Source organism: Pristis pectinata, unplaced genomic scaffold (assembly GCF_009764475.1).
Source record: "Pristis pectinata isolate sPriPec2 unplaced genomic scaffold, sPriPec2.1.pri scaffold_88_arrow_ctg1, whole genome shotgun sequence".
Taxonomy (NCBI): domain Eukaryota; kingdom Metazoa; phylum Chordata; class Chondrichthyes; order Rhinopristiformes; family Pristidae; genus Pristis; species Pristis pectinata.
In genome coordinates this window covers 126,170-147,973 of record NW_026262574.1, presented here as the reverse complement: position 1 = coordinate 147,973, position 21,804 = coordinate 126,170, and the positions used below count along the sequence as shown (strand labels likewise).

General features: G+C 57.4%; 1 protein-coding gene across 1 annotated transcript in view; it reads right to left on the bottom strand.

Moving 5' to 3' along the window:
* srcap (Snf2-related CREBBP activator protein) overlaps nucleotides 1–21,804 on the bottom strand; it is a 48,389-nt gene that overhangs the window by 25,988 nt on the left and 597 nt on the right. The window contains exons 2-10 of the mRNA XM_052009949.1: nucleotides 21,243–21,547; nucleotides 20,029–20,301; nucleotides 17,895–17,985; nucleotides 17,281–17,370; nucleotides 17,015–17,167; nucleotides 15,022–15,257; nucleotides 11,508–11,685; nucleotides 10,892–11,028; nucleotides 8,171–8,340 (exon numbers count right to left, since the gene is read on the bottom strand). Coding sequence (XP_051865909.1) covers nucleotides 8,171–8,340; nucleotides 10,892–11,028; nucleotides 11,508–11,685; nucleotides 15,022–15,257; nucleotides 17,015–17,167; nucleotides 17,281–17,370; nucleotides 17,895–17,985; nucleotides 20,029–20,301; nucleotides 21,243–21,547 — 1,633 coding nt within the window. The remainder of the gene's footprint in view (nucleotides 1–8,170; nucleotides 8,341–10,891; nucleotides 11,029–11,507; nucleotides 11,686–15,021; nucleotides 15,258–17,014; nucleotides 17,168–17,280; nucleotides 17,371–17,894; nucleotides 17,986–20,028; nucleotides 20,302–21,242; nucleotides 21,548–21,804) is intronic.

The following is a 21,804-nucleotide window of genomic DNA, read 5'->3' as shown; positions in this document are numbered from 1 at the left end:
TCCACGTGTTCTCCCCACCCCCTCATGTAAGGTCACCCACCCCTCGTCCTCCTGAACCCCGAGGAATGCAGATCTAAACCGCTTCCGACAGGAACAACTCCTTCATCTCATGGATTTGTTATAGAACATCGAACACTACAGCACAGTACAGGCCCTTCGGCCCACAATGTTGTGCCGACATTTTATCCTGCTTTCAGATCTATCTAACCCTTCCCTCCCACATAGCCCCCCATTGCTCTACCGTTCATGTGTTTATCTAAGAGTCTCTTAAATGTCCCTAATGTATCTGCCCCCACCACCTCTGCCGGCAGTGCGTTCCACACACCCACCACTCTCTGTGTAAAAAACTTACCCCTTACACCTTCCTCCAATCACCTTAAAATTATGCCCCCTCGTGTTAGCCACTGTCGCCCTGGGAAAAAGTCTCTGACTGTCCACTCAATCTGTGCCTCTTGTACACCTCTATCAAGCAAGCCCCGTTACTTTGTACACTTTCAAGTTATCATAGAACAGTCCAGCAGAATACAGGCCCTTCGGCCCACAATGCTGTGCCGACCTTCAAACCTCACCTAAGACTATCCCATTCCTCCTACATATCCCTCTATTTTAAATCCCTCCATGTGCTTATCTAACAATCTCTTGAATTTGACCAATGTACCTGCCTCCACCAGCGCCCCAGGCAGCGCATTCCACGCCCCAACCACTCTCCGGGTGAAAAACCTCCCTCTGATATCTCCCGTGAACTTCCCACCCATTCTCTTAAAGCCATGCCCTCTTGTATTGAGCATAGGTGCCCAGGGAAAGAAGCGCTGGCTGTCCACTCTATTTCTCTCAATATTTTGTACACCTCTATCATGTCTCCTCTCATCCTCCTCCTCTCCAAAGAGTAAAGCCCGAGCTCCCTTAGTCTCTCCTCATAATGCATCCTCTCTAAACCAGGCAGCATCCTGGCGTTGGAAAGGGTGCAAGTTTCCACATCCTTCCTATGAGGCGACCAGAACTGGACGGAGTTATGTACAATTTAAGTCAACTTAAGTTGGTCAACGCGTTTGTCCTCGTCTTGCAATGTGAAAAAGCTAATTTTCAAGGCATTTATACCTCATGGATTCTTATGACAACAATAAACTTGAATCTATTCTGGACTACTTTCAACGTCAGTGTGTCCTTTCTTAAAGAAGGGGACCCAGACTCAATAGAACAGGCACGGTAGTGTAGCGGTTAGCGTAACACTATTACAGCGTCGGCGACCCAGGTTCAATTCCAGTTGCTGTCTGTAAGGAGGTTGTACGTTCTCCCCATGTGTCTGCGTGGGTTTCCTCCGGTTTTCTCCCACGTTCCAAAGACGTACGGGTTAGGAAGTTGCGGTCGTGCTATGTTGGCGCCGGAAGCGTGGCAACACTTGCGGGCTGCTCCCCAGAACTATGCGGAAGATGTATTTCACTGTGTGTTTTGATGTACATGTGACTAATAAAGATATCTCATCAGAGTGGACAGCCAGCACCTTTTCCCCAGGGCGGCAATGGTCAATACCGGAGGGCGTCTGTTTAACGTCAGAGGAGGAAAGTTTAGGGATGTCAGAGGTAGGTTCTTTACACAGAGAGTGGTGGGTGCCTGGAAGGGCGGTAGAGGCTGATACAACTGGGACACTTAAGAGACTCTTGGATAAGCACATAGATGCAAGGAAAGTGGAGGGCTGTGGGCTGTATAGGGGGGAAGGGTTAGATTGATCATGGAGTGGGTTTATATAGGTCGGCACAACATCGTGGACCTAAGGGCCTGTACTGTACTGTTCGATGTTGTTGTACTTGACAAGTTATCAATATCGTTGAACGATAAGATGGACTCTTGACCTCACGATCTACCTCGTCGTGGCCCTTGCACCTTATTGTTTGCCTGCGCTGCACTTTCTCTGTGACTGTGACATTTTATTCTGCATTCTGTTATTGTTTTTACCCTGTACTACCTCGATGCACTGTTGTCTGCCTACACTTCCTCTGTAACTGTGACATTTTATTCTGCATTCTGTTATTGCTTTTACCCTGTACTACCTCAATGCACTGTACGGACGGTGTGCAAGACAAGTTTTTCACCGTACCTCGGTACAAGCGACAATAATAAACCAATCCCAATTCCAAGTTCCCCAGTCCCATTGAGTCTGTCTCCATTGCTACCAGATCCCTTCTGTTGTGGGGGTGACCAGAACTGCACACAATACTCCAAGTAAGGTCCAACCAAAGTCTTGCGCAGTTGCAAAGTGACGATCCAACTCTGATACTCGATACCTTGGGGCCGATATTTTCCAATAACAAGGCAAGCGTGCCAAATATTTTCTTTGCTCCTCTGTTACAAAACTCAGGCCGCACTTGTGTGTGGTTTTGGTTGACCCCATTACAGGAACTTCTATATTCTAAACCGAACACAGTACTCTGTTAGAGATTAATGTGGAGTTAAAGAACCATAGAACAGTGCAACACAATACAGGCTCTTCGGCCCACAATGTTGTGCCGACCTTTAAACCTCGCCTAGGTCTACCTAACCCCTTCCGCCCACATATCCCTCTATTTTAAATTCCTCCATGTGCTTATCTAGCAATCTTTTGAATTTGACCAATGTACCTGCCTCCACCACCGCCCCAGGCAGCGCATTCCACGTCCCAACCACTCTCTGGGTGAAAAACCTCCCTCTGATATCTCCCTTGAACTTCCCACCCATTACTTTAAAGCCGTGCCCTCTTGTATTGAGCATTGGTGCCCTGGGAAAGAGGCGCTGGCTGTCCGCTCTATCTATTCCTCTTAATATTTTATACACCTCTATCACGTCTCCCCTCATCCTCCTCCTCTCCAAAGAGTAAAGCCCGAGCTCCCTTAGTCTCTCCTCATAATGCATACTCTCTAAACCAGGCAGCATCCTGGTAAATCTCCTCTGCACCCTCTCTAAAGCTTCCACATCCTTCCTATAATGAGGCGACCAGAACTGTACACAGTGCTCCAAGTCTGGTCTGACCAGAGTTTTGTAGAGCTGCATCATTACCTTATTACCTACATCAGTACCTAGTTGTGAAATTATATGGAAAGCAGATATTAAATAAAACGAGAACCAGTTGTGAAATTAAATCTATTTACCGGTTATCTTCCACTGAAAGTTGAAGGCCATTGAAACCAATCATTGGGTGTGGGATGTTTCTGTGGCACTGTAACTACGCAGGTTCACTTTAACCTTCAATGAGATCAGGGATGGCAAAGTTGCCATCTCAAGGTTGTTAAACAAAAATAAAACAGAATGCAGAATGTAGTGTCATGGTATTAAGACAGCAGCCTTTCCCTCAATATCAGCAGAGCTGGTCACTGACTTCAGGAAAGGGGGACGGTGCACACGCTCCTGTTGACATCAACGGCGCTGAGGTCGAGAGCTTCAAGTCCCCAGGAGGGGACATCACCAACGGCCTGTCCTGGTCCAACCACGTAGACGCCACGGCCAAGAAAGCTCCCCGGCGCCTCTACTTCCTCAGGAGGCTCAAGAAATTCGGCACGTTCCCCGTCGACCCTCACCGATTTTTAGATGCCCCACAGAAAGCATCCTATCCGATGCATCCCGGCTCGGGACGGCAACTGCTCTGTCCCGAGACCGCAGAGAATTGTGGACACAGCCCAGCACATCACAGGAACCAGCCTCCCCTCCGTGGACTCTGTCTACACTTCCAGCTGCCTCGGGAAAGCAGCCGACATAATCAAAGACCCCCACCCACCCCAGACATTCTCTCTTCTCCCCCCCTCTCATCAGGCAGAAGATACAAAAGCCTGGAAGCACGTACCCCCAGGCTCAAGGACAGCTTCTACCCCGCTGTTATAAGACTATTGAACGATAAGATGGACTCTTGACCTCACGATCTACCTCGTCGTGGCCCTTGCACCTTATTGCCTGCCTGCACTGCACTTTCTCTGTAGCTGGGACACTTTACTCTGCATTCTGTTACTGCTTTTCACCGCTACTACCTCGATGTACTGTTGTAATGAAATAATCTGTATGGATTGCATGCAAAGTTTTTCACTGTACCAAGGTACACGTGGCCATAATAAACCAATTTAATTTTCAAGATACATCCTTGCCACTTGCCACTTTATGCACAGTTCAGAGTGCATCTGTTTTATGTCATGTCATATTGGTATTTACATATCCAGGGACCCATCCCTCAACACTGTAACGAGAGATAGATCTTGGGTCTCTGGAGTTTGGGTTCAGAGTCCCCCGGGACCAGCTTCTGGGAATTGGAATATTCAAAGGGGTTCTGCTGGTTGGGATGAAGTCTAGTGGTAAATACATAACTCAGCAAGGTTACCTGTCTGTAACTAAAGCGTTAAAGTAGGTATTATAACCATGGAAACTGTTTATTGTTGTCTCTGTGTTTAAAAAGTATAAAATATCATTGCTATAGTGGTGGGAGAGGATTCTCCAGAACCATAGAACCATACAGCACAAAACAGGCCCTTCGGCCCACCATGTTGTGCCGTCCATCAAACCACCCCCACACTATCTAACCCTTTCCTCCCGCATATCCCTCTATTTCACATTCCTCCATGTGCCTATCCAACAAGCTCTTGAACTTGTCCAATGTACCTGCCTCCACCACCACCCCAGGCAGTGCATTCCATGCAGCAACCACTCTCTGGGTGAAAAACCTCCCTCTGACATCTCCCCAGAACCTCCCACACATAACCTTAAAGCCATGCCCTCTTGTATTGAGTATTGGTGCCCTGGCAAGGAGGTGCTGACTGTCTACTCTATCTATTCCTCTCAGTATTTTATATACCTCTATCATGTCTCCTCTCATCCTCCTCCTTTCCAGTGAATAAAGCCCTAGCACCTTAAGCCTCTCCTCATATTCCATACGCTCTAATCCAGGCAGCATCCTGGTAAATCTCCTCTGCACCCTCTCCAATGCCTCCACATCCTTCCTATAATGCAGCGACCAGAACTGAACACAGTACTCTAAGTGTGGTCTAACTAGAGTTTTGTAAAGCTGCATCATCACTTCGCGGCTCTTAAACTCAATCCCGCGATTTATGAAAGCCAACATCCCATAGGCCTTCTTAACTGCTCTATCCACCTGTGAGGCAACTTTCAGTGAACTGTGAATATGAACCCCCAGATCCCTCTGCTCCTCCACACTGCCAAGTACCTTGCCATTTACCTTGTGCTCTGCCCTGGAGTTTGTCCTTCCAAAGTGTCCCACCTCACACTTCTCCAGATTGAACTCCATCTGCCACTTGTCAGCCCAGCTCTGCATCCTATCAATATCCCCCTGTAAGCTCCGACAGCCCTCCACACTATCCACAACACCGCCGATCTTAGTGTCATCCGCAAACTTACTAACCCAGCCCTCCACCCCCTCATCTAAGTCATCTACAAATATCACAAAAAGTAGAGGTCCCAGAACCGATCCCTGCGGGACACCACTAGTCACTGCCCTCCAATCCGAGGACACTCCTTCCACCACGACCCTCTGCTTTCTACAGGCAAGCCAATTCCTAATCCACACAGCCAAGCCTCCCTGGATCCCTTGGCCTCTGACCTTCTGAAGAAGCCTACCATGAGGTACCTTATCAAACGCCTTACTAAAATCCATATAGACCACATCCACCGCATCAATCTTCCTGGTCACCCCCTCAAAGAACTCTATCAGGCTTGTGAGGCAAGATCTTCCCTTCACAAATCCATGCTGGCTGTCCCTAATCAGTCCATGATTCTCCAGGTGTTCACAGATCCTATCCCTTAGAATCCTTTCTAACAGTTTACCCACCACAGACATAAGGCTCACTAGTCTGTAATTCCCTGGACTATCCCTACTACCTTTTTTGAACAAGGGGACAACATTCGCCACCCTCCAATCCTCCGGCACCATCCCCGTGGACAACGAGGACTCAAAGATCCTTACCAGCGGTTCAGCAATCTCCTCCCTCGCCTCTCGAAGCAGCCTGGGGAAAATCCCGTCAGACCCCGGAGACTTATCCGTCTTGATATTATTTAACAACTTCAACACATCTTCCTTCTTGATATCTACAACCTCGAGAACATTACCCTTACCAGCACTCCCTTCCACATCATCAAGACCCCTCTCCCTGGTGAATACCGAAGAGAAGTACTCATTGAGAACTTCTCCCACTTCCGCCGCCTCCAGGCACATTCTCCCACCTTTGTCTTTAATCGGACCTACCTTTACCCTAGCCATCCTCCTACCCTTCACATAGGTGAAAAAGGCCTTGGGAATCTCCTTAACCTTACTAGCCAAAGCCTTTTCATGTCCCCTTCTAGCTCTCCTCAGCCCTTCCTTCCTCGCTACCCTATATTCCTCACGGGCCCTGTCTGAACCTTGCTGCTTATACCTCACGTATGCTACCTTCTTCTCCCTAACAAGTCGTTCCACCTCTCTCGTCACCCACGGTTCCTTCACCCTGCCGTTCCTTCTCTGCCTCACCGGGACATATTTATCCCTAACATCCTGCATAAGATCCCTGAACATCGACCACATCCCCATGGTACATTTCCCTTCAAAAAGGACATCCCAATTTACACTCCCAAGTTCTCTCCTTATAGCCTCATAGTTCGCCCTTCCCCAATTAAATATCTTCTTGTCCTCTCTGCACCTGTCCCTGTCCATGACAATTTTAAAGGTTATGAAGCAATGGTCACTGTCCCCCAAATGCTCACCCACCAATAGATCCTTCACCTGTCCCGGTTCATTTCCTAAAACTAGATCTAGCATGGCATTCCCTCTAGTCGGCCTGTCGACATACTGCGTCAGGAATCCCTCCTGGACGCATTTAACAAATTCCGTCCCACCTAAACCTTTGGCACTAAGCAGGTTCCAGTCTATATTTGGGAAGTTGAAATCTCCCATTATAACAACCCCGTTATTTTTGCTTCTCTCCAAACACTGCCTGCCAATCTGCTCCTCTATATCTCTACTGCTACCGGGGGGCCTATAGAATACTCCTGGTAGAGTAACTGCTCATTTCTTGTTCCTTACTTCCACCCATACAGACTCTAGAGATGATCCTTCTACAACATCCATCCTTTCCACAGCCGTAACAGTGTCCCTGACCAGTATCGCCACCCCTCCTCCAGATCTGCTGTGTTGACTAAAGACCTTTGATCTCTCTCAGATACTCCATTTACCCGTAATTTCACGGACAGCTTATCCCCGCAGCAATCCCAGCCTCACCCTACAACCCAGATTTTTACGGACAGTTTATCCCCACAGCAATCCCAGCCTCACCCTACAACCCAGATTTTTACGGACAGTTTATCCCCGCAGCAATCCCAGCCTCACCCTACAACCCAGATTTTCACGGACAGTTTATCCCCGCAGCAATCCCAGCCTCACCCTACAACCCGGTATTTCATGGACAGCTTAGTCCCGCAGCAATCCCAGCCTCACCCTACAACCCGGTATTTCATGGACAGCTTAGTCCCGCAGCAATCCCAGCTTCATCTACAACCCATAATTTCACGGACAGCTTACCCCCACTGCAACCCTGGCCTCACCCTACAACGCGTAATTTTATTGACTGTTTACCCCTGCAGCAAACCTTCCCTCACCCTATAACCCATATTTTTGACAGCTTAGCCCTACAACAACTCTGGCCTTACCCTATAACCTGCAATTTCATTGACAGCTTATCTCCACAGCAATCACAGCCTCACCCAATAAGCCATAATTGAAATTTTACCCCCAGAGCAACTCTGGCCTCACCTAATAACCCACAATTGACATCTTACCCCCAGAGCAACCATGACCTCACCCAACAACGCATAATTGACATCTTATCCCCAGAGCAACCCTCGCCTCACACATTAACACATTACGGACATCTTACCCCCACCCCCCGCCCCCCCAGAACAACCCTAGCCTCACCCAATAACCTATAATTGACATCTTACCCCCAGAGCAATCTTGTCCTCACGCTATAACCCATAATTTCACTGACAACTTACCACCACAGCAAACCTGGCCTCACGCTATATCCCATAAATTCACTGACAACTTATGCCCACAGAAACCCTGGCCTCACCCTATTGGACTCGACCGCTTTATCCTATCTCCCACAAACCCCCCCCAGCCCCGCCGACTGCCTTGGGCTCGGTGTTGGGAGTGGCGGCGGGCACCACTGACCTGTTGAATTTGAGCAGGGACTGCCAGCGCTGGGACTTGAAGTTCTTGATGTTCTGCGCCTCGTCCAGGATCATGTACTTCCAGTTCTTGCGGCGGAAGGCCTGGTGGTCCTGCAGCACCAGCTTGTAGGAGGTGATGCAGACATGGAAGGCATTGGGCTTGGTCCAGCCCTGCCGGGGAGGGGGAGTGGGCGGGGGGGGGGGGGGGGGGGGTGGTTGGGGAGAGGAGGAGGAGGAAGAAACAGATTGTAGAAGGTTAAACACGGCGGCTTCCCCTGCTCCCCCCATCATCCCCCCCCCCAGATCACCCAGGAGAGGAGTAAGAGAGAGAGATGAGGGACACGGGGGGGGGGACAGACAGACAGTGGGAGGGGAGAGAGAGGCGAGGGGCAGGGAGAGAGGCGGGGGGCAGGGGGAGAGAGAGGCGAGGGGCAGGGAGAGAGGCGAGGGGCAGGGAGAGAGGCGGGGGGCAGGGGGAGAGAGAGACGAGGGGCAGGGAGAGAGACGAGGGGCAGGGAGAGAGGCGAGGGGCAGGGAGAGAGGCGGGGGGCAGGGGGAGAGAGAGACGAGGGGCAGGGAGAGAGACGAGGGGCAGGGAGAGAGGCGAGGGGCAGGGAGAGAGGCGAGGGGCAGGGAGAGAGGCGAGGGGCAGGGAGAGAGGCGAGGGGCAGGGAGAGAGGCGGGGGGCAGGGGGAGAGAGAGGCGAGGGGCAGGGAGAGAGGCGAGGGGCAGGGAGAGAGGCGGGGGGCAGGGGGAGAGAGAGACGAGGGGCAGGGAGAGAGACGAGGGGCAGGGAGAGAGGCGAGGGGCAGGGAGAGAGGCGGGGGGCAGGGGGAGAGAGAGACGAGGGGCAGGGAGAGAGACGAGGGGCAGGGAGAGAGGCGAGGGGCAGGGAGAGAGGCAAGGGGCAGGGAGAGAGGCGAGGGGCAGGGAGAGAGGCGAGGGGCAGGGAGAGAGGCGGGGGGCAGGGGAGAGAGAGGCGAGGGGCAGGGAGAGAGGCGAGGGGCAGGGAGAGAGGCGGGGGGCAGGGGGAGAGAGAGACGAGGGGCAGGGAGAGAGACGAGGGGCAGGGAGAGGCGAGGGGCAGGGAGAGAGGCGGGGGGCAGGGGGAGAGAGAGACGAGGGGCAGGGGGAGAGAGGCGGGGGGCAGGGAGAGAGGCGAGGGGCAGGGAGAGAGGCGAGGGGCAGGGGGAGAGAGAGGCGAGGGGCAGGGAGAGAGGCGGGGGGCAGGGGGAGAGAGAGGCGAGGGGCAGGGAGAGAGGCGGGGGGCAGGGGGAGAGAGAGACGAGGGGCAGGGAGAGAGACGAGGGGCAGGGAGAGAGGCGGGGGCAGGGGGAGAGAGAGACGAGGGGCAGGGGGAGAGAGGCGGGGGGCAGGGAGAGAGGCGAGGGGCAGGGAGAGAGGCGGGGGGCAGGGAGAGAGGCGAGGGGCAGGGAGAGAGGCGAGGGGCAGGGAGAGAGGCGAGGGGCAGGGGGAGAGAGAGGCGAGGGGCAGGGAGAGAGGCGGGGGGCAGGGGGAGAGAGAGGCGAGGGGCAGGGAGAGAGGCGAGGGGCAGGGAGAGAGAGAGGCGGGGGGCAGGGAGAGAGAGAGGCGGGGGGCAGGGGGAGAGAGAGGCGAGGGGCAGGGAGAGAGGCGAGGGGCAGGGGGAGGGAGACGAGGGGCAGGGGGAGAGAGACGAGGGGCAGGGAGAGAGACGAGGGGCAGGGAGAGAGAGAGGCGGGGGGCAGGGGAGAGAGAGGCGAGGGGCAGGGGGAGAGGCGGGGGGCAGGGGGAGAGAGAGGCGAGGGGCAGGGAGAGAGGCGGGGGGCAGGGGGAGAGAGAGGCGAGGGGCAGGGAGAGAGGCGGGGGGCAGGGGGAGAGAGAGGCGGGGGGCAGGGGGAGAGAGAGGCGAGGGGCAGGGAGAGAGGCGGGGGGCAGGGGGAGAGAGGCGGGGGGCAGGGGGAGAGGGAGACGAGGGGCAGGGGGAGAGAGGCGAGGGGCAGGGAGAGAGGCGGGGGGCAGGGAGAGAGGCGAGGGGCAGGGAGAGAGGCGAGGGGCAGGGGGAGAGGCGAGGGGCAGGGAGAGAGGCGAGGGGCAGGGAGAGAGGCGAGGGGCAGGGAGAGAGGCGAGGGGCAGGGAGAGAGAGGCGAGGGGCAGGGAGAGAGGCGGGGGGCAGGGAGAGAGGCGAGGGGCAGGGAGAGAGGCGGGGGGCAGGGAGAGAGGCGAGGGGCAGGGAGAGAGGCGGGGGGCAGGGGGAGAGAGGCGAGGGGCAGGGAGAGAGGCGGGGGGCAGGGGGAGAGAGGCGGGGGGCAGGGGGAGAGAGAGGCGGGGGGCAGGGAGAGAGGCGAGGGGCAGGGAGAGAGGCGGGGGGCAGGGAGAGAGGCGAGGGGCAGGGAGAGAGAGAGGCGAGGGGCAGGGAGAGAGGCGGGGGGCAGGGGGAGAGAGGCGGGGGGCAGGGGGAGAGAGGCGGGGGGCAGGGGGAGAGAGAGACGAGGGGCAGGGGGAGAGAGGCGAGGGGCAGGGAGAGAGGCGAGGGGCAGGGAGAGAGGCGGGGGGCAGGGAGAGAGGCGGGGGGCAGGGAGAGAGGCGAGGGGCAGGGAGAGAGGCGGGGGGCAGGGGGAGAGAGGCGAGGGGCAGGGGGAGAGGGAGACGAGGGGCAGGGGGAGAGAGGCGGGGGGCAGGGGGAGAGGGACAGCCAAGGACATCGGTGGGCCGAGGGATCAGCTCCCCACACACCCCTCACCTGCCGCTTCAACTTGCGCTCCTTCTGCACTCCGTAGTAGGTGAGGATCTTGAAGGAGGGGCACCAGCGCTTGAACTCCATCTCCCAGTTCAGCATCACGCTGGTGGGCACGATGATGAGGTGAGGGCCCCAGTTCCCTGCCGGGTACCAACGCAGGTTAGGAACGAACGTCAGGGCAGGCTGAGCGCGAACGTCAGGGCCTGATCGTCAGGACGGGGCAGGGCCCGATCGTCAGGGGCCCAAACGTCGGGACGGGGCAGGGCCCGAAGGTCAGGACGGGGCAGGGCCTGATGGTCAGGGCCCGATCGTTGGGGCGGGGCAGGGCCCGAATGTCAGGGGCCCGAACGTCAGGGACGGGGCAGGGCCCGAACGTCAGGGATGGGGTAGGGCCCAATCGTCAGGGGCCCGATCGTTGGGACGGGGCAGGGCCCGATCGTTGGGATGGGGCAGGGCCCGAATGTCAGGGCCTGGTCGTCAGGATGGGCAAGGCCTAATCGTCAGGGACCGATTGTCAGGGCCCCGAACTGCTAGGACGGGCAGGGCCCGATTGTCAGGACTTGCAAGGCTCGATCGCCCCTCCCCTCCCCCCTCCCCATGGGGCGGATGGTGGGCTCACCCTTCTCGATGGCCAGGTGAGCAAGCAGGGCGATGGTCTGGATGGTCTTGCCCAGGCCCATCTCGTCGGCCAGTATCCCGTTCAGCTTCTTCTCGTACATGGTGACCAGCCAGTCCAGACCGATGTGTTGGTACTCCCGCAGCGTGCCGCGCAGGAGAGCAGGCACCGGGGTCTTCACCTGAAACAGTCGTGGACGCACACACTTACACCCCCAGGAGTCCCGTCACACCACCACCTCCCCCCTCCCCCAGAACAGAGATGACCTACAAGGAGGGACTGGACAGTCTGGGACTGTTCTCCACAAAGCGAAGGAGGCTGAGGGAGTGCGGTGACCTTATAGGAGGTTTATAAAATCGTGAGGGGCACAGATAAGGTGGATGGGCCACCGTGTTTCTACCTCCCCTCCCCAGAACTAAGGGGGAAAGAGCTTTAAGATGAGAGGTGAGAGACTGAAAGGGGACGCGAGGAGGAAGTTTCTCCACACAGAGGGTGGTGGGTGTGTGGAACGAGCTGCCAGAGGAAGTGGTAGAGATGGGTACTATTACAGAGGTTTAAAAGACAGTTGGACAGATCCATGGATAATAAAATAGGTTTATTATTGTCAGATGTACCGAGGTACAGTGAAAAACTTGGTTTTGCATGCCGTCCATAGATCAATTCATCATGTCAGTGCGTTGAGGGAGTATGAGGGGAAAATAACAGAATGCAGAATAAAGTGTCACAGCTACAGACAATAAGGTGCAAGGGCCACGACAGAGAAGATCGTGAGGTCAAGGGTCCATCTTATCGTTCAATAGTCTTATAACGGCGGGGTAGAAGCTGTCCTTGAGCCTGGGGGTACGTGCTTTCAGGCTTTTGTACCTTCTGCCTGATGGGAGACGAGAGAATGTCCCAGGGTGGGTGGGGGTCTCTGATTATGCCGGCTGCTTTTCTGAGGCAGCAGGAAGTGTAGATGGAGCCCCCTGAGGGGAGGCTGGTTTCCGTGATGGGCTGGGCCATGTCCGCGACTCTCCGCGGTTTCTCACGGTCCTGGGGCAGAGCACTTGCCATCCCGAGCCGGGATGCACCCGGATAGGATGCTTTCTGTGGTGCATCGGTACAAGTCAGTGAGGGTCATTTCCACCGGAGAAGAATGTCCCGGGCTGGGTGTGGGGGTCTCCAATTATGTCGGCTGCTTTCCCGAGGCAGCGGGAAGCGCAGACAGGAGTCCGCGGAGGGGAGGCTGGTTTCCGTGACACGCCCGCCACTCTCTGTGGCAGGGCAGTTTGCCAGCTTCCCCCCCACAACCCCCGAGCCGCAATAGGACGCTCTCTGCAGTGCACCGGTTAAAACTGACGAGGGTTGACGGGGGTGTGCTGAATTTCCTGAGGCAAGGTTTTGGGGGGTGGGGGAACACACAATGGACAGAGCCGGAATGGGCAGCCCCAAGACAAGACAATGTAAATTATACACAATTTTTATAAGAAGGAACACAATTCAGACAAAAAAGTTCACCAGTGCAGTGGGTGGTGTAATTATGGAATTCATTGCCATGTACAGCTGTGGAGGCTCGATCATTGGGGGCCTTTAAGGAGAAGATTGATAGGTACCTAATTAGTATTAAGGGATATGGGGATAAGGCCGGAAATTGGGGCTAGATAGGAATAGTATTAGTTTAGCTCATGGAGCAGACTGGATGGGCCAAATGGCCTACTTCTGCTCCCTCGTCTTGTGACCAAAGTAATCATGGTGTTGCTGTGCTGCAGTGATTGGGGTTGTGCCGGTGGGAAGGACATCAGTAAAGCCAGAAAGGATGCAGTGAAGATTTACAAAGATGGTAACCGGCCTGAGATGATGGAGCTATCTTCCCTCGAGCATAAGAGGCAGTCTGCCTTGTAGTGACCTTACACCTTATTGCACTGCACTTTCTCTGTAGCCGTGACACTTCACTCTGTACTGTTATTGTTTTTATTTGTACTACCTCAGTGCACCCTGTACCACCTCAGTGCACCCTGTATCACCTCAGTGCTCCCTGTACCACCTCAATGTAACTGCACTGTGTAATGAACTGACCTGTACGATCGGTTTGGAAGACAAGTTTTTCACTGGATCTCGGTACAAGTGACAATAATAAACTAATACCAACATCTTATAGAGGTTTATAATATCATGAGGCGGATACCATAGATAAGGTGGATGAATGAGAGGAAAATGGAGGGATAGGGAAATTCCGTAGGTAGGAGGGATTAGCTATGTCAGCACAACACTGTGGGCCGAAGGGCCTGTTCTGTGCTGTACTGTCCTATGTTCTATGAGACGGTGCAAAAGGCCTGTGTCTGTGCCGTACAACTCTGAACTCCCCCCCCCCCCCCCCCCACCTCACATTGAACCCCTGCGCTGTGGCGTGGAACCCCAATTCCCGGATGCCTGCACCGTGGGAAAACATCACAAGGTCACAAGACAAGGGAGCAGAAGTAGGCCATTCAGCCCATTGAGTCTGCTCCGCCACTTCACCATGAGCTAAACTGTTCTCCCATCTCGCCCCAATTCCCGGCCTTTTCCCCATATCCATTGATACCCTGACTAATTAGATACCGATCAATCTCCTCCTTACACACCCCCAATGATCGGGCCTCCACAGATGTACGTGGCAACGGATTCCATAAATCCACGACCCTCTGGCTGAAGAAATTTCTCCTCAATTCTGTTCTAAACGGTTACCCTCTAATTCCAAGACTGTGCCCTCTAGTCCTGGACTCACCCACCAAGGGAAACAGCTTAGCCACATCTACTCTTGTCCAGTCCTTTCAACCTTCGAAATGTTTCTATGAGGTCCCCTCTCATTCTTCTGTACTCCAGTGAATGCAGTCCAAGAACCGACAAACGCTCATCGAATGTCAGCCCTTTCATTCCGGGAATCATCCTCGTAAATCTCCTCTGAACCCTCTCCAACATCAGCACATCCTTCCCAAGATAAGGGGCCCAAAAATGCACACAGTATTCCAAATGAGGCCTCACTAGTGCCCCGTAGAGCCTCATCAACACTTCCTTACGTTTACACGTTATACTTCTCGAAATGAATGCCAATGTAGCATTCGCTTTCCTTACCGCCGATCCGACCTGGTGGTTAACCTTTAGGGTATCCTGCACGAGGACCCCCAAGTCCCTTTGCACCTCTATACTTTCAATTTTCTCCCCATCTCGGTAATAATCTGCCCGTTTATTTCTTCAGCGAAAATAATCTGCCCATTTAAGGTTTCCGGGAAGTTGGGGGGGGTGGTGGCGGGAGAGGAAAACACACTATGGGCAGAACCGGGACGTGTACCCCTCAGGACGAGATGGTGTGAAGGGCCAGCGTCTCTGCCCTACAACTCTGAACTCCTCCCCCCTCCCCTCATCATGGACCTGTGCGCTCCGGGTGTGGTACCCCAAGTCCCAGATGCCTGCACCGTGGAGAAACATCCTCCCCTGCCCCCACTTCCTCAATTCCTCCCTCCCCTTCACCTGTGCGCGGTGGGGTGGGGGGAGCATGTACCTGGGTGGTGGCCAGGGTATAGCCCTTGGGCTGCAGGCTCTCGGCGGCTGCGGCGATGTCGGTGATCTCCTTCTTGGGGCCCTTGGAAGGCGCGGACTCGCGGCCAGGGCCCCCATCATCTCCGGTCCCGCCCTGCAGCAGGTACTCCACACCGATCTCCTCCTCCTCCGTGTCCGGGTCATCGTCCTCGTCCTCCTCCTCCTCTTCCTCCTCCGTTGCCATGGAGTCGTCGGAATCTGTGGGGGGGGGGAACGGAAGTGGGAGTGAGCCCCCGGGGTGGGATAGCGAGCAACGGAGGGAGCCCGGGACTCACGTCGCCGAGTCGCGCACTGCCACAGAACTGGGCCCTTTGGCCCGACTTGTCCCTGCTGGCCAGGAGGCACGTCCACGTCCGTCCCCTCTCCCTGCGTTTGGGGCACCTCTCCGTCTGCTGACCTCACATCTTCCTCCCTGCTCCCTGGGTCTCTCTGTCCACTGACCCTCTGGGTCCCTCTCCCTGGGTCCCTGTCCGTCCACTGACCCCTTGGGTCCCCCCCTGTCCGTCCCTGACCCCCTGGGTCTCTCTCTGCCCACTGACCCCCTTGGTCCCTCAGTCCCTCCCCCTGACCCCCTGGGTCTCTGTCCACTGATCCCCTGAGTCCCTCCCCCAGACCCTTGTGTCTCTTGATCTGCTGCCCACCAACCCCGTGCCTCTCTCCCTCCCCCTGACCCCTGGGTCTCTCTGCCCACCGATTCCCCTGGGTCCCTCCATACCTTGCCCACAACCCCGTGGCTCTCTCCATCCCCTGGGTTTGTCTTCTAACCTCTCACTGCCACTCCCTCTCTCTCTTCCAACCTTTCTTATCCATGTTCCCGTCCAAGTGTGTTTTAATGACGTTGGAACTGTACCTGCCTCAGCCACTTCTGATGGGACCGACACAGGGCTGTGGGGAGGGAGCGGGGCAGTGGGGTCAGTGTGGGGACTGACACGGGGCTGTGGGGAGGCAGCAGGGCAGTGGGGTCAGTGTGGGGATTGACACGGGGCTGTGGGGAGAGAGCGGGAGAGTGGGATCAGTGTGGGGATTGACACGGGGCTGTGGGGAGAGAGCGGGGCTGTGGGATCAGTGTGGGGATTGACACGGGGCTGTGGGGAGAGAGCGGGGCTGTGGGATCAGTGTGGGGACCGACACGGGGCTGTGGGGAGGCAGCAGGGCAGTGGGGTCAGTGTGGGGATCGACACGGGGCTGTGGGGAGAGAGCGGGAGAGTGGGATCAGTGTGGGGATTGACACGGGGCTGTGGGGAGAGAGCGGGGCTGTGGGATCAGTGTGGGGACCGACACGGGGCTGTGGGGAGAGAGCGGGAGAGTGGGATCAGTGTGGGGATTGACACGGGGCTGTGGGGAGAGAGCGGGGCTGTGGGATCAGTGTGGGGACCGACACGGGGCTGTGGGGAGGGAGCGGGCAGTGGGGTCAGTGTGGGGACTGACACGGGGCTGTGGGGAGGCAGCAGGGCAGTGGGGTCAGTGTGGGGATTGACCACAGGGGCTGTGGGGAGAGAGCGGGAGAGTGGGATCAGTGTGGGGATTGACACGGGGCTGTGGGGAGAGAGCGGGGCTGTGGGATCAGTGTGGGGACCGACACGGGGCTGTGGGGAGGGAGCGGGGCAGTGGGGTCAGTGTGGGGACCGACACGGGGCTGTGGGATCGGTGTGGGGACGGACACGGGGCTGTGGGGAGGGAGCGGGGCAGTGGGGTCGGTGTGGGGACGGACACGGGGCTGTGGGGAGGGAGCGGGGCTGTGGGGATCGGTGTGGGGACCGACACGGGGCTGTGGGGAGGGAGTGGGGCAGTGGGGTCAGTGTGGGGACCGACACGGGGCTGTGGGGAGGGAACGGGGCAGTGGGGTCAGTGTGGGGACCGACACGGGGCTGTGGGGTCAGTGTGGGGACCGACACGGGGCTGTGGGATCGGTGTGGGGATTGACACGGGGCTGTGGGGAGAACGCGCTCCCTCACCTGGCGATTCGCTGCTCTCCTCGTACTCCGAGGTAGTGTCATCGTCCTCCTCCTCCTCCTCGGACGTACCCTCGGAGGGCGACACTGGTGCCTCGAAGGAGTCGGTGAAGGCCTGGCTGTACTTGCGCAGAAGGTCGGCGACGGGCAGCTCACCTGCGCCGAGACAGAGGGAGGGAAGGGAGCCGGATTAAAAGGACGTCTCGCGGGCACGGGGGGTGGGGGGGCGGGTAGAGAGTCAAACGGAACCGCGGCGTCCGCTGGCTTACTCTCTCGGGCCAGTTCGTCCAGCTCGGCCGCATGGTCTTCATCTCCTGCCAGCTCCTCCTCAGCATCAATTGTCTCCTCCTCGTCCTCCTCTGCACAGACAGCACCGCCGTTAGTGTCAGCCCAGGGTTAGGTCTCCCGAGGACCTGTTACTGGATATATAAACCCCCCCAACCCCTGGATCAGATCCCAGCCTGTAACCCGCTCCCGGGGACCTGTTATTCTATATATATAAACCCCCCGAAACCCTGGATCAGATCCCAGCCTGTAACCCACTCCCGGGGACCTGTTATTCTATACATAAACCCCACCGAACCCCTGGATCAGATCCCAGCCTGTAACCAACTCCCGGGGACCTGTTATTCTATATATAAACCCCCCCAACACCTGCATCAGACTCCAGCCTGTAACCCACTCCCGGGGGCCTGTTATTCTATATATAACCCCCCACCGAACCCCTGGATCAGATCCCAGCCTGTAACCCACTCCTGGGGACCTGTTCTTCTACGGTGCTGGGAGCGTAACGCTGATGTTCAAGGTGAATGGGGTGGGGCGGGTCCATTGCGGAGGAAGACGTGGACAGGCGTGAGACGGGGAGGGGGTTGGGGGCACATACCTTCCTCGTGGTCAGCGGTGAAGTCCTCATCGTCTAGCTCCTCTGACGCCCCTCGCCGCGTCCGGTTCCGGTTCGGATACCGCCGGGAGTTCTGCAGGGTGGGGAGGAGAGGGACGTTGAACTGCCTGCGATCAGTGAGGGCGCGCACGCGCACGGACACACACACGCACACACACAGGTTGGGGTGGCGGGAGGGGGCAAGTCCTCTTCCAGGTCTGAGTCACACAGTGTGGAAACAGGCCCTTCGGCCCAACTCGTCCATGCTGACCAAGGCGCCCACCAGAGTCGTGCCGGTCCCATTTGCCCACGTCCCTCTGAACCCTTCTTGGCCAAATCTCTTTCCCACGTATTGTTAATGTCTCTGCCTCACCCACTTCCTCTGGCAGCCTGTTCCACGTACGGACCACTCTCTGGGCGAAGAAGTTGCCCCTCGGGTCCCCTATTAAATCTCTTTCCCCTCTCACCTTAAACCTGTGCCCTCTGGTTCTTGATTCCCTGAACCTGGGGGGGGGGGGGGAAGACTGCGCGCGTTCACCTTATCGATGCCCCTCATGGGTTTATACACCTCTGTAAGGTCACCCCTCACGCTCCAGGGAATAAAGTCCCAACCTGCCCGACCTCTCTCCGTAACTCAGTCCCTCGAGTCCCGGCAACATCCTCGTAAATCTCCCTCTGCGCCTCTTTCCCAGCTCGACGGCATCTTCCCCACAGCAGGGCGACCAGAACTGAACGCGGTAACTCCAAGTGCGGCCTCACCGACGTCCTGTACGACTGCGACGTCACCTCCCGACTCCTGTACTCGGTGCCCTGACCGGTGAAGGCCAGCGTGCCGAACGCCTTCTTCACCGCCCCTGTCTACCTGTGACCCCACTCTCAGGGGAACTGTGTCCCTGTACCCATGGATCCCTCTGTTCTATAACACTCCCCCAGGGTCCTACTGTTCACCATGTAAGCCCTGCCCTGGTATAACTTCCGGAAATGAGTCACTTTGCAATTGCAAGAGATAACATTCCTTGACCCACTTTCCCCAGATGATCACGGATCGTGTTGTAACCTTCACTGCCCCCAACACCACTAACCTTTGGAGTCTCGCTCTCTCCACACAGAGAGTGAAGCTCCCTCCGTACCGTCCCATCACACACTCCTGGGGTCAGACCCTCCACACCGTCCCGTCACACACTCCCGGGGTCAGACACAAGGTGAAGCTCCCTCTGCACCGTCCCGCCACACACTCCTGGGGTCAGACCCTCCGCACCGTCCCGTCACACACTCCCGGGGTCAGACACAGGGTGAAGCTCCCTCTGCACCGTCCCGTCACACACTCCCGGGGTCAGACACAAGGTGAAGCTCCCTCTGCACCGTCCCGTCACACACTCCCGGGGTCAGACACACGGGGTGAAGCTCCCTCTGCACCGTCCCGTCACACACTCCCGGGGTCAGACCCTCTGCACCGTCCCGTCACACACTCATGGGGTCAGACCCTCCGCACCGTCCCGTCACACTCCCGGGGTCAGACACAAAGTGAAGCTCCCTCTGCACCGTCCCGTCACACACTCCTGGGGTCAGACCCTCCGCACTGTCCCGTCACACACCTCCCGGGGTCAGACACAGGGTGAAGCTCCCTCTGCACCGTCCCGTCACACACTCCCAGGGTCAGACACAGGGTGAAGCTCCCTCTGCACCATCCCGTCACACACTCCCGGGGTCAGACACAAGGTGAAGCTCCCTCTGCACCGTCCGTCACACACTCCTGGGTCAGACCCTCCGCACCGTCCCGTCACACACTCCTGGGGTCAGACACACAGGGTTAAGCTCCCTCCGCACCGTCCCGTCATACACTCCCAGGGTCAGACACAGGGTGAAGCTCCCCCGACACCGTCCTATCACACACTCCCGGGGTCAGACACAGGGTGAGTCCCCCAACCTCCCCCCCCCCTTCCCCAGATCCTGCATGACCCACTGAGCTTCTCCAGCGCTCTGTCCACGACTCACAGATCAGGCCCCCTCGGTTCCCGACCCAGACCACCACAGCTGGCAAATGACAGCGTAAAAAAAGCACCGAACGGCGCCTCTCCCGGAATCTCGGCTGCTGGTCCAGCCGCTGGAGGAGGGGGGCGGGGGTGCGGACGCTCACCTGGGTCACTCGACGGGGCCGGAGCTGCCTCTTCCTCCTCTTCCTCCTCCTCCTCTTCCTCATCCCCCTCCGAGGGGCTGCAGCAGCCGTCCTCGCCGGCTGCCTGAGCGCCGGCACCCGCTGGCAGGGAGCGCAGCACCTCCTCCAGCGGCAGCTCACTCTCCCGCCGCAGCAGCTCGATCTCCCGGCGCCGGGTCTCTGCGTCGTTGCCTGACTGCTGCTCCTCCACCTCGATGGTCTCCTCGTCGTCGTCCTCCTCCTGTGGCTGGAAGTCTGGCGGGGGGGAGGGGAGGGGGAGACATGGGAGGAGGCAACGGTTAGCGTGGCGGGGGGAGACCCCACCTCAGGGACCCTGGGGCTCGATCCCCAAGCTCCGGCACCACCTCACGTTGGTTCACCGCCCATCCCCCCCCCCCCACCTCTTGAGGGGGCACGTTCTCCCTGAGACCGCGTGGGTTCCACCACCGACCGCCTCCTCGTCCCAAGGACGGGTAGGGCCAGTGGGTTCGTTGGCCACTGTGAATTTTATGTGCGCGTGTGTTTACACGCTCCAGAGGGGGAGGGGGAAGAGAGAGAGCGTGAGTGAGAGGGAGTGTGAGAGGGAGTGTGAGAGAGTGTGAGAGAGAGTGTGAGAGAGAGTGTGAGAGAGAGTGTGAGAGAGAGTGTGAGAGAGAGTGTGAGAGGGAGTGTGAGAGGGAGTGTGAGAGGGAGTGTGAGAGGGAGTGTGAGAGAGTGTGAGTGAAAGAGTGCGAGAGAGAGTGCGAGAGAGAGTGCGAGAGAGAGTGCGAGAGAGAGAGAATGTGGGAGGAGAGTGAGGGGGAGCAGAGAGGGGGGGAGCAGAGAGAGAGATAGCACTCATGCCTGGGAGGGGGGCAGAAGGGAAAGGGAGTCAAATCCCCGGGAGTGTGTGACAGGATGGTGCGGAGGGAGCCCCACCCTGTGTCTGACCCCCGGGAGTTAGTGGTGGGACAGTGTGGAGAGAGCCCCACCCTGTGTCTGACCCCCGGGAGTGTGTGACAGGATGGTGCGGAGGGAGCCCCACCCTGTGTCTGACCCCCGGGAGTTAGTGGTGGGACAGTGTGGAGAGAGCCCCACCCTGTGTCTGACCCCCGGGAGTGTGTGATGGGATGGTGTGGAGGGAGCCTCACCCTGTGTCTGACGCCGGGAGTGTGTGACGGGACGGTGTGGAGGGAGCCTCACCCTGTGTGACTGACCCAGTGTTCCAATAAGCCCAGGGGCAGGGGTGGAGCGGGATAGGGAGGGGGGTCAGCGGGGAGCAAGGCACACCCACCTTCGTCCTCGGTGGCAGAATCAGAGACGGGGGGGCTGGAGGCCGCCGAACCGGCCAGGGACGAGCCGAGCTGGGACGATCCGGGCTTGCTGGCGGGCAGCGACTCGTTGAGGCTCTGGCTCAGCAGGTCCGAGTACTTCTCCGTCTGTCCCACGATGAAGTCGAGCTGCAGGTCGAGGGCCTTCTTCCTCTTCTCCTCAGTCGGGACTGCTGTTTGAACTGGACCACCTGAGCAGAGGGGGAGGACGAGACGGGGGTGAGTCCAACACACCCACCTCTAGTCCACGGGGAACGGCCAGCACCCCCCACCCGACACACTCCGTCCGCCCTTGCGATGCACCCTACCCTGACCTCCTTGGGGGACTCACCTTATCACGGGCTTCCCCTCACCCCCACCCCCACCCCCCGTCCTAATCCAGCCCTCGATCTGCCCACTGAATTACATAGAAAACCTACAGCACAATTCAGGCCCTTCAGCCCACAAA